General features: G+C 42.5%; 1 protein-coding gene across 3 annotated transcripts in view; it reads left to right on the top strand.

Moving 5' to 3' along the window:
* Nucleotides 1-10,796: 10,796 nt before the first annotated feature.
* Nucleotides 10,797-14,127, top strand: part of TBC1D15 (TBC1 domain family member 15) — a 33,109-nt gene continuing 29,778 nt past the window's right edge. Inside the window, exon 1 of one of the 3 annotated variants that reach the window (XM_061454795.1) lies at nucleotides 10,797-10,940. In XM_061454795.1, coding sequence (XP_061310779.1) covers nucleotides 10,917-10,940 — 24 coding nt within the window. In that variant the 5' untranslated portion in view covers nucleotides 10,797-10,916. Of the gene's footprint in view, nucleotides 10,941-11,411; nucleotides 11,437-14,127 lie in introns of those variants that run through there. The other 2 variants (XM_061454794.1, XM_061454796.1) reach the window with 2 other exon arrangements.

Here is a 14,127-nt window from a genome sequence, read left to right as displayed (position 1 = left end):
CCACCATTGTTGTGCTCTTTGGCATGATTGTGTGCATGATGGACAAAGGCGATATGTTCACACTAGTGAAGATAGTTTGACTGCACAGAGCTTTGGTGTGAATCTAAAATTCATGTGTGCATATGTAGCAACCCTGTTAACATTCTTGTGTCTAACTTATCGGTGAGCCTTGCCAAAACTGAAAACCAGGTCAGTTTCATCAAAAACCGGTACCTTCAAGTCAATACAGACACTGACAGGAGGACTGAAATTGGCAAGACTTGATGCGCACAACTGGAATCTCCTCATAATAAGAGTTCCAGATTTTCTGATTAAAATATTTTTTTCCAGTGATGGAAGGGAAAAAAACCCCAAACAACAAAACAAGCAACCGAACCTCAACTAGACTTGATAAGTGGATGAGTCAGAAGGGCTTACGTGCACCAGAGCATATATGCACTCTCCAGAGCAGAGATTTTTCTACTTCATTGAAGTGGGCAGATGCAGTTCTGGTCTGGAAAGCAATATTAGGTATTTACCCGAGAGAATGTTACGTTTGACCGCTTTGGAGTAGAAGCAATGTGTAGAATATATTTTGTCCTGCAGCTAGAGTTTCCTTCGGTGTATTCTGTGGTAGGGACATTCTTTGTGACTTTTGTCTATTACAAAACTAACAAAAGCCATGTTGATACTAACTCTTAAGTCTGTTACAAAACTAAAACTATTACTGCTGAATATTTAAGTGGGGATAAGAAAGCTTACGATTTTGTACGATTTCATTTGTATTAGCAAAATATTTTTTAAATAAATTCTCATAAGTTACTTACAGCATGAAAAACACTCCCTAGTAACCTTCCTTTATTTATGGAACTTAAAAACTGTGCTTCGCAGGGTATCATTATATTAGCTCACAGAAGAAATATGACTTCATGAAGATGGGGAGTTTGGTTTCCAAGACTCCAAAACATGGATTGATTAAACTGAGTAACACAAGACTTCAGGTAGTCATTGTTAGATAAAAAAGACAGTTACAGGAAAAATAATCTTTACTGAAGATATCTAGAGTGTTCTTTGCATTAAATATATAGGAAGGTACAGATAGCTTGGTTTACTGTATTTGAGGAGGTTCTTACTCAAGTAACCTGGTATTACTGCTGTGAGGCTTGAGTTTTGACAGTCTCTCATTTGCTGGGAACTGCCTAGATTGTATGGCTGTCTAGCTCGTATGGCTTGTATGTCTTAAGGAAAATTTGTTGCTAACTTCCATTGCTAGAAACAAGCTAGTTTTCTTCTAATAAGAGTGCAAGAGAATAACTGCATCTGTCTTTTGGAACTACCTCTGTTGTGGGATAGATAAAACCAGCCACACCTCCTACAGCTCTTGAAGAATGTAGCAATTTAGTTTCTAGAGTCCAAGCCAGATGAAGAAATCTTTAGAAAAAGGTATGAGGTCATGGAAGGTGGCTGGAGCTCAGATGGAGTTTTCTGAAAATGTTGGATGATGTCAGGAAAGAACAGTTTAAAGAAGCTAAGAGGAATAGGAGCCCTGCTTGAGGACAGATGGAGGTTAGGAATCCCCACAAGCAGTAAGTGATCTGAGTGATGGAGTATGGGAATAAGGTGGAGCCAGCAGTCTGTTATTTCTCTAGACTTTCTTGTGGAAGGAAAAAGAACTAGAGAGACAGGCTAGTAGGAAAAACTGAAGGTGTTGCTTCACTAACAAGATACAACTAACTCAGAACAGGCTTTCAGACACAATACTAACCTACTTAAAACTTATTAGAATATGCTAATTTATGAGCTATTTACAATTAACTGACTTAATCTTAGTTTGCATAAAAGTTAAGCTTTTTTTTTCCTCCTTGACATATCAGGAAATGTATCTTACATGAGCGTAACCTTTACTACAGTTGCGTCAAGGAGCTGCAGATGAAGGCCAAGATCCTTGGCTCTAGTTGCTGCACAAGCTTGACAAAGACAGCCCCAAAACTAGTTTGCTTTTAACTGTGCTGGGCACTGTTGCTCATGCTACTCTTTGAGGGATTCTGCTCAACACCAGGGCTTTCCTTCTGTTTAGGACAAAACTGTACATCTCGGTGATGTACCAGTCTACTGAATTTGGGCTTTTTCTGTCAAATAATGACTGTTAATCTTCCTGCTTGCATTTTTTGGAGCTGTCATTGCCCACTGTATTGAACAGAACAGATATTGGAAGTGACTTAGAAGAAACTGAAGTCAAGAGGGTTGGAGAGTGTAAGAACTACTTTTTTGTCTGTTGCCAAGTAGTTGATATGCTGTGAGAGATCCAAATTAATGTAACAGACCTCTTTTGAGCTGTTGAAACTGTTAAATTGCAGACCCTTTAAGTTTAACTATCAATCCATTCTGAAAGGCCAAAAAATCTGGGACTTGATGTAAGAGAACAAATAGTTTCTCATTTTCAGAACAGGAAACTTGAACTGCCTAATCAGGCTTTCCTTAGTGGAAAGAGAAGAGGAAAGCACTTGATACCTAAAGATTTAAGTGCTGTCAGTGCTATTTGATCATACAAGCATTACAATGATTGTTTTCCTGGATTTTTTTTCATCTGATAAGCTCATATAGTTTATGAGGCTTAATCAAATAGAATCCTTTCTTTGAACATAGAGAAAATGTTAGCAGGGCAAAAGCCAGTACTGAAAACGACATGGGATTTTTAACATCAGGTACCTTGATATTGTCAGATGTTGTAGGAATATTCAATTTGGCATTTGTGGATAAAAAAATTTGGAGGGGAAGAAAGTATCAGAGGCTTCACAAACCTTAACTTTTCTAGTGCATTGCTACAGTTCTTACAGTTCTAGAGTTCTTAATGACATGTTATTTTATGCACTAGTACATTTACATGAAGATAATTCTGTGATAATTCCAAATGATCATTCAACTGGAGAAACGACCTTCTTTAGCCTGACTGCTGTTCTATCAATGCCTAATAGTAAAAGTGAAAAATGCATGTAAATGGATCAATAGAAAAGAGGCAAAATGCATACTGAAAATCAATACAAGTAAAGAGAGGTGGTAATTCTTGTTACTGTCATATCTGAAAATGGTATCTTTCAGTTTAGGAAGTCACAACTTGAAAGTTGATGAACAGTCTGTAATGTGCCTGAAAAATGCTGGTGGTTGTTGACAGTGGCCTGGCTTACAAAGATTTGGTAAGAAGTGAGACCATGGATTTTTTTTGTTACAAATACAGTAACAAATTTCTGAACCCATCTAAGTGTGATGTGATGCAAGACGGCTTTAAAATGCCAAACCAGGCTCAGCAAAGTAGCCTTATGTTATGCTAGTGCATATCCCAGAAGCTGTACTGTGAGCAGGGACCCATCAAAATGCAGCTTTGATTCTCAAAACTGCTATTATACAGCCCAGATTGTAGTTCAACAGCAACTGTTTCTTCCTCACATTTGCCAGTTCAGTGATTGCCCCAGACACACTGCCCCTATGCAAAGAGAGCAGCAAAACCAAGTCAAACATGGAAACAAAGGCTCAAGACTGGGAATTTTTCACCCATTATGTTTGTATTGTACTGGTGTCCCATTTCCACAATGAGTGCTTGAGCACACTTTCCCAGTGAAAATTGCTTTTCAGCTGATGCTCTGGATTTGAACTGGATGGGCATTGCAAGTGAAAATAGGAAGCAACAGGAAAAGCAGGGCAAGATAAAAAGGAGTTTGCATAATTCCTGATTTAGCTGTTATTAGCCCTTTCACTTGCACTTTTATCAGTATCTATATCCTACTAGTTTTGTGTCAGTGTATTATTTTTGTTTGTTAATTTTTTGGTCAAGAAACTAAATTCCTAAAGAGCTTTTTAGGGTAAATGTATTTCCTTTATCAATTTAGTCTTTCCAAAGGCTGTCCAGTATCACATTAAAGGGGCTGTATTAAACAGTGAAGAGCAAGTGTGCTGCCTGTAGTTACACCCTGCAGTCAGAGTCCTATGGTGACTGTTTCAAACAGCAAGAAGCAATAGAGTAACCAATATGCCTCTCGTTGCCAATATACTCGCACGTTGTTTTTTGACGTAAAGCAATTTCAAAACAATCCTCAACCATAAGATGTGCCCATACTGGTTAGAAAAGTTGGCTTGAGGCTTAAAATGACACTAAATTTTACTTTGATTTGAGCCTTCAAGGCATCTCGACCATCCTTCAGTATGTGAATAATGCAGTGCTTGGCACCATGGGACACCGAGTCTTTTCCAGGGACTTAGCTTGTATAGGAAATGGAGCCATCTCTGAAGTGGATTAGGATGGCAAATGACGAGAAGGAAGTCCTGTATTAGAAACACAGACCTATTCTTAGCATTGCTTTTTGAACAGCTGGGATGAAATACAGCATTGACTATTCCATCCTAAAACAATTGTTCTGTTACTTTCCTGCTCTTTCCAGGAAATGTTGCCGGTTGGGGGTGTTGTAATACATATGTAGAAGAGGTGGGGTTATTACTATTTGTTCCTAGCTCTGGCAATACTGTGCCAATTGCACACAACAGGTCAGTTTCTGTTCAGTCATCACTCTTGGATATCTTCCAGTTAGCCTCTGTGGAGGCTGGTGTGGTCATGAATTTCCCTTGCATTGACAAATGCAGAGCATTTCATGTTGATATCTGCTCTGCTTCTTTTATATTTAAAAGGGTTCTTGTTCCATTTGGAAAACAGAGCTATTGTAAACTTGTAATCAGTTGTACCAACCATAATGTTATGGCGAATCTTGTATGTTTTGGGTTGTTTAATGTTCTGGAATTCTATTTAATACTTCATATGCATAGAGTAAAAAAATACCAGGTTCACAAACAGGAACTCACAGCTGTGGTTATGGATACACAAAACGTGACACAGTGCAAATACTTGAAGAAAGTTCATCATTCACTGTACTGCCTACATGTCTTGTTGCATCTCCATGCCTTCACACTCTAAATACAAATAAATGCTGCTGGGGAATGGGATTTCCTTCCTTTTACTGTCAGTCTGTGCATACTTAATTTCTTTTTCCTTGTCCTTGTCTAACTGTGGCAGAAGGCAGCCAAGCATGGAAAATTATGATACTTGCAAGCTCCACTTGTACAGGTTAGGCTTTTTAATGTTTTCTTAGAGAAACAGGCTAAGGCTGTCGTATCTTCATTTCTCAGTTTCTGCATTGTGGTAGAGACAAGATGCTTACTGGTTACAGAGATTATGTTCTTACTAGCAAATAAATTTGGCCAGGGTTTGTAAGTTCTGGCCTTGAGAGCAAATAGCACAGTACAGCTTTCTTCCAGGTGGTTAAGTCCTCTACTATGTTTTAAATCATATTTACATGCTGCCTGCTTGGATTAGCTGTGTTGTTCCCCATGCTGTATCAAGACATAGGTCTGAGGAACCTTAAGTGGTAAAATTACATAGAAGAGCATGCTCATGACTAAACAGCAGTGAGGCTAGCTGCTGGTTAGGCCCCCCAGGCTTACTTGGTTGACTTGAGTGGATGTAGCCACAGCCCAATCTCTCTCCTCTCCTAATTGCGGAGTAGGACACAACTTTATCTTTTCCTCTTGCATGTGGAGAAAGAGAGTGTGACATCTAAATCCTTGGGTATCTCCATTATTGTCTATAATGTAACACACTGAGGACTGGTACCTCCTCAGATATGAGGAACTCAAGAGTAGCCTGGTCTGGAATTTCCTCCTGGGTGTCTTGCTGCACCCAGAGTCCAGGACAGCACCCTATTTACTGGCTGCCTGTTACCTGTGACAAGCTGGAGTAGCCTGGAAAAATTGGAGACTGCATCTGTCAACGAAAGGTTTGGAATATATCCATTTCCTGGGTGTGGGAAAAAAGGTCAAAGGGAAAGATATTTTTGGCATTGTTTGTTACTCTGCTGTGCAGGTTTTGTTCGTACAAATTAACCCCGTGATGGAAGGACTTGACAGAATCCGCACTTATCTTGTGTGGGCCAGCTTTTAATGTAGTTGAGCATGTAGGCAGCTGACACTGAATACAGGAATGGATCTTGAAACTGCTGAAATGGCTGTGTGAAAAACAATAGCAGCTGCTACAGCTCTTGGCATGGCATAGCAGTAATAGCTATACTTGCAGCTGTGATGGCAACAGAACTGACGGGAAAGCCTGGAACACTTTCTGGCTTCGCACTTGGTGCTAGCTCAGGTGCTGTGACTACCTTTATGTGGCAGAAGATTCCTTATTAGAGTACTTGGGTACTTAAAATCCAATCAGGAGTGAGCCATCAAGCTGAAGACACCATCCTCCTTAGATTCCCATCTGTGTAGTGTGTGAAGGGTTGGACTTAAGTATAAGAGCTATAGCCTCCCCTATTGTTTTTTTTTAACAGGCTTATGGAGAAGGCAGAGGAACCTCCTAGCACAACATCAGCCTATGGAACTTGGTGTTGTGAACGATTCAGGTCTATAAACTGAAATGCTATAATACAGCACTACTGAGTGGGAATGGACTGGTTGGAAAGCAGCTTTGCACAGAACGATCTCAGTGTCATGGTGCACAAGCAGTTGGGGATGAGCCAGTAAAGACTGCCAGCACTATCCTGGCCTGCATCATGAAGAGCATTGCCAGCAGGCTGAGGGAGGTGATCCTTCCCCTCAGCCCTAGTGAGAGACTTCTGGAGTCTAATTCTGGGCCCCCCAGTACAAAAAAGCTATTTGCTTCCTGGAGTGAGGTCTGTGAAGGGCTATCAAAGGTTATTAGGAGATTGGACCATCTGACATACAAGGAGAGGCTGACAGAGCTGGGACTGTTCAGTCTTGAGAAGGCTCAGAGGATCTTGTCGGCATTTAAAAATACACTATGAGAGGGGGTAAAGAAGGTGGAGCTGGTCTCTTCAGTGGTGTCCAGTGAAAGGGCATGACTAAATGGACACAAACTGAAATACAAGAAATCCCACTTAAGCATAAGAAAAATCTTTGTTAACAAAATGATGGGCCTATCAGCATGTATGTTTTAAATTCTATGTTTGAAGACTGAAGGAACTTTTCTTCCTCATTCTAATCTCTTCTTTTTGAACTGTTTGAGTAGGGCTAGGCACAACTCTAGGATTAGGAATGTTTTAAACATAGTTTTAGTCAGGTCATTGTTTTTCCATGTTTCTTGCTCATGGGTTATCCAGAACTCCATGACGCTTCTACAAGCATTCAGACTCCATTGAGCTGCAGGAATGTTCCAGTATTTGCTGGTCAACAATTTTCTTTTTTTTAATTGTATGTTTCTTATACTTCTTGTTTTCTCCAAGTCTAGTTTCCAAAGCCCCAACTGCTGCTTTTCTTAGGGAGTAACAGAAGCTAGTTTTGTCTCTGTTCAGGTTTTGAGCTGCAACTCGCTAGTACAAGCACTGATAACCTTAGCACACGTCTGGCAACAATAACCAGTCCTAACAAGTTAAATAATCTTTATCTAGATTAAAATGCTTAATGAAATCAGTCTAGAAATCATTCACCATTTCCTGCATGTTTTCACAGCTCACTCTTTCAAAAAATTTCCTGAGTTGCTCTGTATTAGCCTGTTCCCTGCTAAGTGATCCTTTTTTTCCCATCTTTCTTCTGAAGAGTTCTTTTGTCATTATCCTGAGTCACAGTTCCATGTTTGGCAAAGCAACTCTGATTTTGTGCACAGATACATAAACCCACTGTGTTAAGCCCCTTTTCCCCTCATGATGGGTGTACAGTAGCTGTTCCTTGCTGTGGAGCCTCCGTTTTTTCCAATTCCCACTCTTGTTTAGGTTCTTCTTGACTGGCTGTACAAATGAATATGGGAATGCTGGAAGCTTAAGGGAAAATGTATGGAGACGCACAGGTTAGCATTCAGTGAACCTAGAGACACTGTTAATTTAATTAGCATATTTTTAATAATGGGAACACTGAAAGAAAAAACTTTAGTAGAAGTACTATTACCGTAGTACTATTAAATCTCATAAAGGAACAAGATCCTGCTGTGATAGATTCTTTAGCTTGGTCTCTAACTTAAGGAAGTTAACTTGAATGGCAGTATCCTGAACTGGCTTTCCCTTAAGTAGCCAGATTTGTTGAGAAGCAGCCATTAATGCTGTAAGGAATAAACAAAGTTTTTCACCATCCTCAGTGGATAAAATAAAAAACACTTGTCTTGTTCAGAGCAGGACATGTAAGTGTCACACAGAGCATGTCTAATCCCCACACATTGGTTTTGATCCCTTTCAGTCCTTCATCTGAGAATCATGCTTCTCAGCTGACTGCAGGGTGCCTCTGCAGCTGTGTTCCTGAATCTGCCAAGAGGTCATATGGTCTGTCACAAAGCAAAAGTGACCCTGAGCAACCTGACCCAACTGCTAAATTTGTCCTGCTTTGAGTAGTGAGGCAGACCAGATGATGTATAAAAGATTTTTCCAACCTAAATTATTGTATGATCATATGAAAAAGAAGGACCCTGTCCAGTTCCACTAACAATCAAAGACTAGTTAAGAAACAATACATGGATGCAGACAGATGGAATAGACAAGGAAACAATGAGACAGTGTAGCAGTCAGCACAATCACTGGGGGTTTTAGGTCATCAACCACCTACTTGATATCAGTTTTATTCCCTAATCTAGGACAAAAAGAATAATAAGAAAACTTGGTGCACTTCTAAGTCAATTTTTGCTCCAGGAAGGTCAGCTTGAGGAAAAAACCTTCCACACAACTTGCATGAAAATTTTACAAATAATAGGCATAGTCTAACGTTGTTGACTTGATGTGGAAGCTGGACTTTGGCAGTGAAAAAGTGTGGGAGGTAATCATCCTCAAAACAAGGAAGGGCATTTTATGTTGGGCCCTAAAGAACAGTGAGAGTTGGTAGATGTACAGAAGGAGCTAGATGAGAGGGTTAAAGTGATAATGGGCTAGACAAATTACTTCTGCAAAAGCATTCTGCAGGAGTCCAAGCAGATCAAAATGGTGTCAGCTGCTGTCAGTGAACAGAATGTTACCAGTTAAAAAATGTTCAGCTGTGTGGACAGACAGGAAAAGGTACACTTTGGTGCTGTTGTAAAAGAAAAAGTCTGCAAGGGAGCTAGCTATGTGAGAAAATCCAGAAAGATATCTAAGGCTGAAGCATCAACCAAGCGGTATGCCTCGCAGACAGAAAGATATTAAAGAGAGAGAGATGGGTGCCAAGAGAGTCTGGAGGAAGATAAAACCATCTTTTCCGTTAGCTACCTGTGGATGATAAAAGAAGATTTTAATTTGGGTCAGGCTTAATGGCCGTAGTAGAAATAAAGCAATGAGTCATGAGATAAATATATACTTACTGACACAGTTACAAAGAGAGGGAGGCTTTGATTCAATATGCTAATGGTCAAGTCCAAGAGACTGGAGAACTAGAAGTTGGCAGTCATGCTAGTGGAGAGAGCAGACTTCAAGGAGTCCGTTGCAGATACAGGCTAATGAAGCTGATGGGAATCTTAGTTCTGAGCTTCTTCTGGGAAAGGAGCTTTGAAAGAAACCTTGACAAAACAGGTTTCCTCCAGAGAGTCACAACAGGCTCTCACAACTTTGAAGCAAGTCAGTATTTGCCCTGAGAATTGCAAACCTGGGTTTCCATAGTACAAAATACAGTATGGGTGTGAATACAGGTAAAGGAGTTTTTAATTTGAGAAGTCAGAAGCAAATTATAATGCTATTTTATGACAGCGACAAAAAAATCCGAACAACCCAAACCCAAATTACCTTTGCTCCCTCACGGTAGCAAATCACTTCCCTGTGAGCATCTCATTCATCTGTTTCAAATGAACAGTATTTGGGGATATACTATTTGCTAAAAATATTTTATGATAAGATGTTGACAAATGTCTTAAAACACCTTTATTTATAGCTCTCAGGAGGATCAAATGTTGCGGACATTAAGTGAAAGCTAATTAAAATAATACCGTGCATTATAGGTTTTTTTAGGTAAAGACCAACCAACATCTCTTGACATCTTCAGGAGAATTCTTCCAGACTTTATAAATCTGGACACCTGTGAATGCTAATGAATTGCTAGCATGGATGAGATTACCATAATTAAGATTTGGCTTTATCCCGTGATGAATATGAATGTGTTATGTGTCGAAAGCCATCATCTTCAAAGCGGTGTAGTTTTTATTAATGGTAAAAAAGTGGTCTGTGTGCAGCTTAATGGTACATACAGGCAGGTATTTCCTTCATATTTAAACCGTGCAACTGCAGGAAGAGCAATAAAACAACGACAGAAAATACCACGCGTGTTTTGCATCAGTCATTCAACAGGTTGTAATTACAATCTCCGGTAGCGCAGAAAAACCTTAAAGATGAGAAAAAACTCGCCTTGTTTCCCCTCACCGCCACACGCGGGATCCAGCGGGGCGGCTGCTGCTCTCCCCGCGGAGGAGCCCTGCCGGCACGGGCAGGAGCGCTGCTGTTCCGTGAGCCCCGGCTGGGTACGCCTGTCGCTGCTGCCTTGTCCTTCACTGTCCCCGTGCCCCCCACACTTTCCTGTTAAATCTGTGCGGAGAAGAACCCGCGGACACTAGGCCAAGGCCGTGCCTAGCGGGGGCCAGTCTGACAGGGAGCTCCGTGAAGGAAAAGAGCAAGGAAGAGAAATACCACCACCCTTTCCCTCTGCTCAGGCAGCGGTCCGGATGCTAACGGGCCGCAACCCCCCAGCACGGTCCCCTCACACCGGGGGCGTGGCCTTCCCGCCCCGTACCCGGAGCCCCGCACCCGGAGCCCCGCCCCCTCGGCTGAGGCCCCGCCTCTTCGCGCGTGGCCGCGGCACCTTTCCCCGCCCGGGCGGGGGCGCCTCAGTACGCACGCGCGTCGGGGGGAGGCGCGGCCGCGGCGGGAGTGACGGGGCTTGTTGTGGAGCGGCGGGGGAAGCACGTGAAGAGCGCAACGTCATCATAAACACTCGTAGGCAACATGGCGGCTCCTCCGAGCGGCAAGGTAACGGCAGCGCGCTGGGCCCCGCTCCCGCGAGGATGGCCCCGCCGCGCCCGGCGCTGCGGTCGTCCTGGTTGGCGGGAGCCGCGGGAAGGGGAGGCTGGGCCGCTGTGTGGCTTGGTGAGGGCCTGTCCTACCTGCGGGACGCGGGGTCTTCTTACGGGGCCCGGGCTCACTCCTCCGCACGCGGGCGGTCCCGCCCTCTGGCGGGCCTGGCGGTGACGGCAGGCCGTGAACCCGCTGCGCCGCCCTGCGCCGGCTGCTGGAGGGGGTCGCGGCCTTCGGGTGGGACTCGGGCCGTTGCCTGGGGCCTGTCGCAGCTGCTGCTGCCCCAGCTCGCCCCCGGGCTGCGCGGAGAGACGTCTGCGGTGTAGGAAGAGGCCGCTCTGAGGCGGAGTCGGACAGCCCTGGCGCCGAGGGTTAGTCTCGTCAGAGCAGGCTCTGAGGCCGGGGTGGGGGCACGAGGCTTGTCCCGTCTACGTGGCCGCGTGTCACGGAGGTGCTCGTAGATGTTCCTGGCGTTTCTCGTGGCCTGCGCGCTGTTAGTGTGCGGGTGTTCTCCCCGGGTGGATATAAAGCCATGTCCGTAAGGTAGTTTGGGAATGTAAAGATTTTTGCATGCCGCCGATCCTTGCCGAGTGTTCCTGAATGAAACAGTAACGCTTGACAAGGATTCAGGTGGCAGTCCTGCTTTGAGGTCATAGGAGAAGGTATTGGCAACTTTCTCTGCCTCCCTGCTCTCCCACCGGCAGATCCGAATTGTGTCCGTGTGGTTTTATTGTAGGAATATTTTTATTCCGTAACTCCACCTCCTGAAAGTGTCACTTTGCAGTGCTGGCCTCCCGAGCATGTGGATCTTCTATCCAGGATTTAAAATCTCAGTGTAGCATCTGACTGTGTGTAGGCAGGAGTAGAGTGTGGTAGTATTCAGTTTCACTTGTCCAGCATATGGCAGCAACTGATCATTTCAGCTCGTGCTGATTTCGGCATAGGAGAACATAAGTAATTACCTATGTCTGTGCTTCTCTGAGGGTGCTGAGGAGTGCATTTAGCTAGCAGGAAAATTCAGTAGAGATCTTGCTTGTGCCAGTTTGCCATCTCCATTCCAACCAGAACTGGTGGAGCCGGCAGTTTGTTCAGCTGGAGTTGTTACAACTTTAAAGTTCTTTACTGCTGTTAGGTACAGTTAATGTAAAGGTAGCCTTACTGTTTTCCCAGCTGTTTCTACCTGTGCATGCCCAGTTTTTATGTATACAGGGAGAAGTTACTTTTCTGGTTTTGCCCATTTTAATCTCAGCCCAGCAGTTTATTGAATGATGGTAAATATTTTCATTTTGCAGCTTCCCTTCCTCCTGTAGTTTATCAGGATTTTCTTCAGGAAGTTTCTCCTGAAAGCGGCTATATTAGGATAGCTTATATCAGAGGCTAAACCTACTGTGGATTAGTTGTTTGTGAATTTGGTATGTACTCATTGTTCCTTTAAAAAAAAAAAAGGCTGTTTGCCTGAAGCTAAATCTCCAAGATATTGCAAAACTCCGTTTCAGTTATTCCACGTCCACAATATAAATGCAATTTGTTAACATAACTTCTAATTCAGTAACATTCTTTGCTATGTGTCTTTTGGTACAGAAAAAAAAAATGAAAGTTGTGTTTTCTCAAGCTTCATGTAGTGGCTGGGCTGGTTTGAAGTTTCACTGCTCTCAGTAGGAGCAGTTCCGTCCTCCTCCCCACCTGTGTGTTGCGCTTCTGCTCCCTTGAGTGCTGTTCTCATTTGATCTCTCAGTGATTTGATTTAGCAAGCTGAAATAATACATAAACCTTTGTATGCCTATTTTTGGCTGGATTGGTTTTTTGTTGGTCTAGGGAGCACATTGGATCACAAATTGTTCCTTTGGATGGCAGCAGGATTTTAGAAGTGCTCACAAATTAGTGAAACTTCAGTGCAGGTGAAATAAACACAGTGTAAATTGGTACAGACCTGGCATTCTCACTTAAGGCATTTTGCAGCTCTGTGTGTTTCCAAGCTATGGGTGTCCTAAATTAATAACACTTTTCTTTCTGACTGTGCAGCGTTGTGCAGGGAGGTGTTTCGGGTGATAGTTTTCTGAAAGAGTGGCAGGCATTGGTTTATGGGGTGCTTTAATCTCATTTGGCTGATCTTACACCTGAAAGTAATCTGTTTTAATGTGTATGTTCTTTTCTGCAAAATACTACAGAAATTCCCATGGCAATGTATTAGACAGCAGTGATAGCCTGCAGTGTCTTAGCTTTTATGCAATCTTGCTTCGGCAAACCATGTAAAGTGGTTTCTATTACTTTTTTTACCCTGATGGCCTTCCCCTTCTCTGTCACTTCTTTTTAATTTCCCAGACATTGCCAATATCAAGGGATTCACAACTCTGCTATTTCATGTTGTCTGTGGTTTCTGCTCCGTATGAATTATAAATTTGGTTACCTCACATAACTGTGTTTGCTGCTTTACTAGGATTTTTGTTTTGTTTGGTTTTTCTTACTGTTTTGTATCTTGGAAGGTTCCTTTTCAGTGTTTTTTCTCTATATGCTTAGCTTGGTTCCAAAAAACTTAAGTTAATGCTGTTGAGTTTTGGAGTTATGACTCATCCCTTACTAATGCCCATCTGCAGTAGAACAGTCTGAGCTTCAATTTTTTGCCCTTTCTTAGAGTTGTCATTTTTTTCTGCAAGTGACTTGGCAGTAAGGTCATTTATTTTCAGTGCTTTTGGCTTTATGCATGAAAACAGGTTTATTTTCTCTTTCTGTTGCTTAGCAAATGGCAGTGTCCGTAATTCAGAGAACTGACTCTGGACTCACCCTTATAATACAAAATTGTGTTAGAAAATGAGATTGAAGTTGTGCATGAGGAGAAGTGCAAACTTCTGTCTTAGTCTGTTGGTGTATAGGCTATTATTACAGCTGGTCTAAAGACAGTACTTTTTTTTTTTTATGCTCTTGGAGTTCAGAGTGCCTTTGGCACGTGGGCTGTCAGAGCTTTCTCAAATTACCAATTGACACATGGGCTGTCAGAGAAGTTATTTTTCACTTGCCTGTGTCCTTGTTCTTGAAGTTAAAGCTTCAGAGCTTTAGGTGGCTGAACAAGCTCAGGTGTTTGGAGATTTCAGCACCCAGAAGTGTTTGAGTAGCAGTGTAGCTATTACTAAACAATAATGTTGCA

This window comes from Pezoporus flaviventris, unplaced genomic scaffold (genome assembly GCF_033815535.1).
Source record: "Pezoporus flaviventris isolate CSIRO_AGI_PZ_B2104156 unplaced genomic scaffold, CSIRO_AGI_Pfla_v1 ptg000016l, whole genome shotgun sequence".
In the NCBI taxonomy this organism is placed as follows: Eukaryota; Metazoa; Chordata; class Aves; order Psittaciformes; family Psittacidae; genus Pezoporus; species Pezoporus flaviventris.
This window is presented reverse-complemented; position numbering and strand designations above follow the sequence as displayed.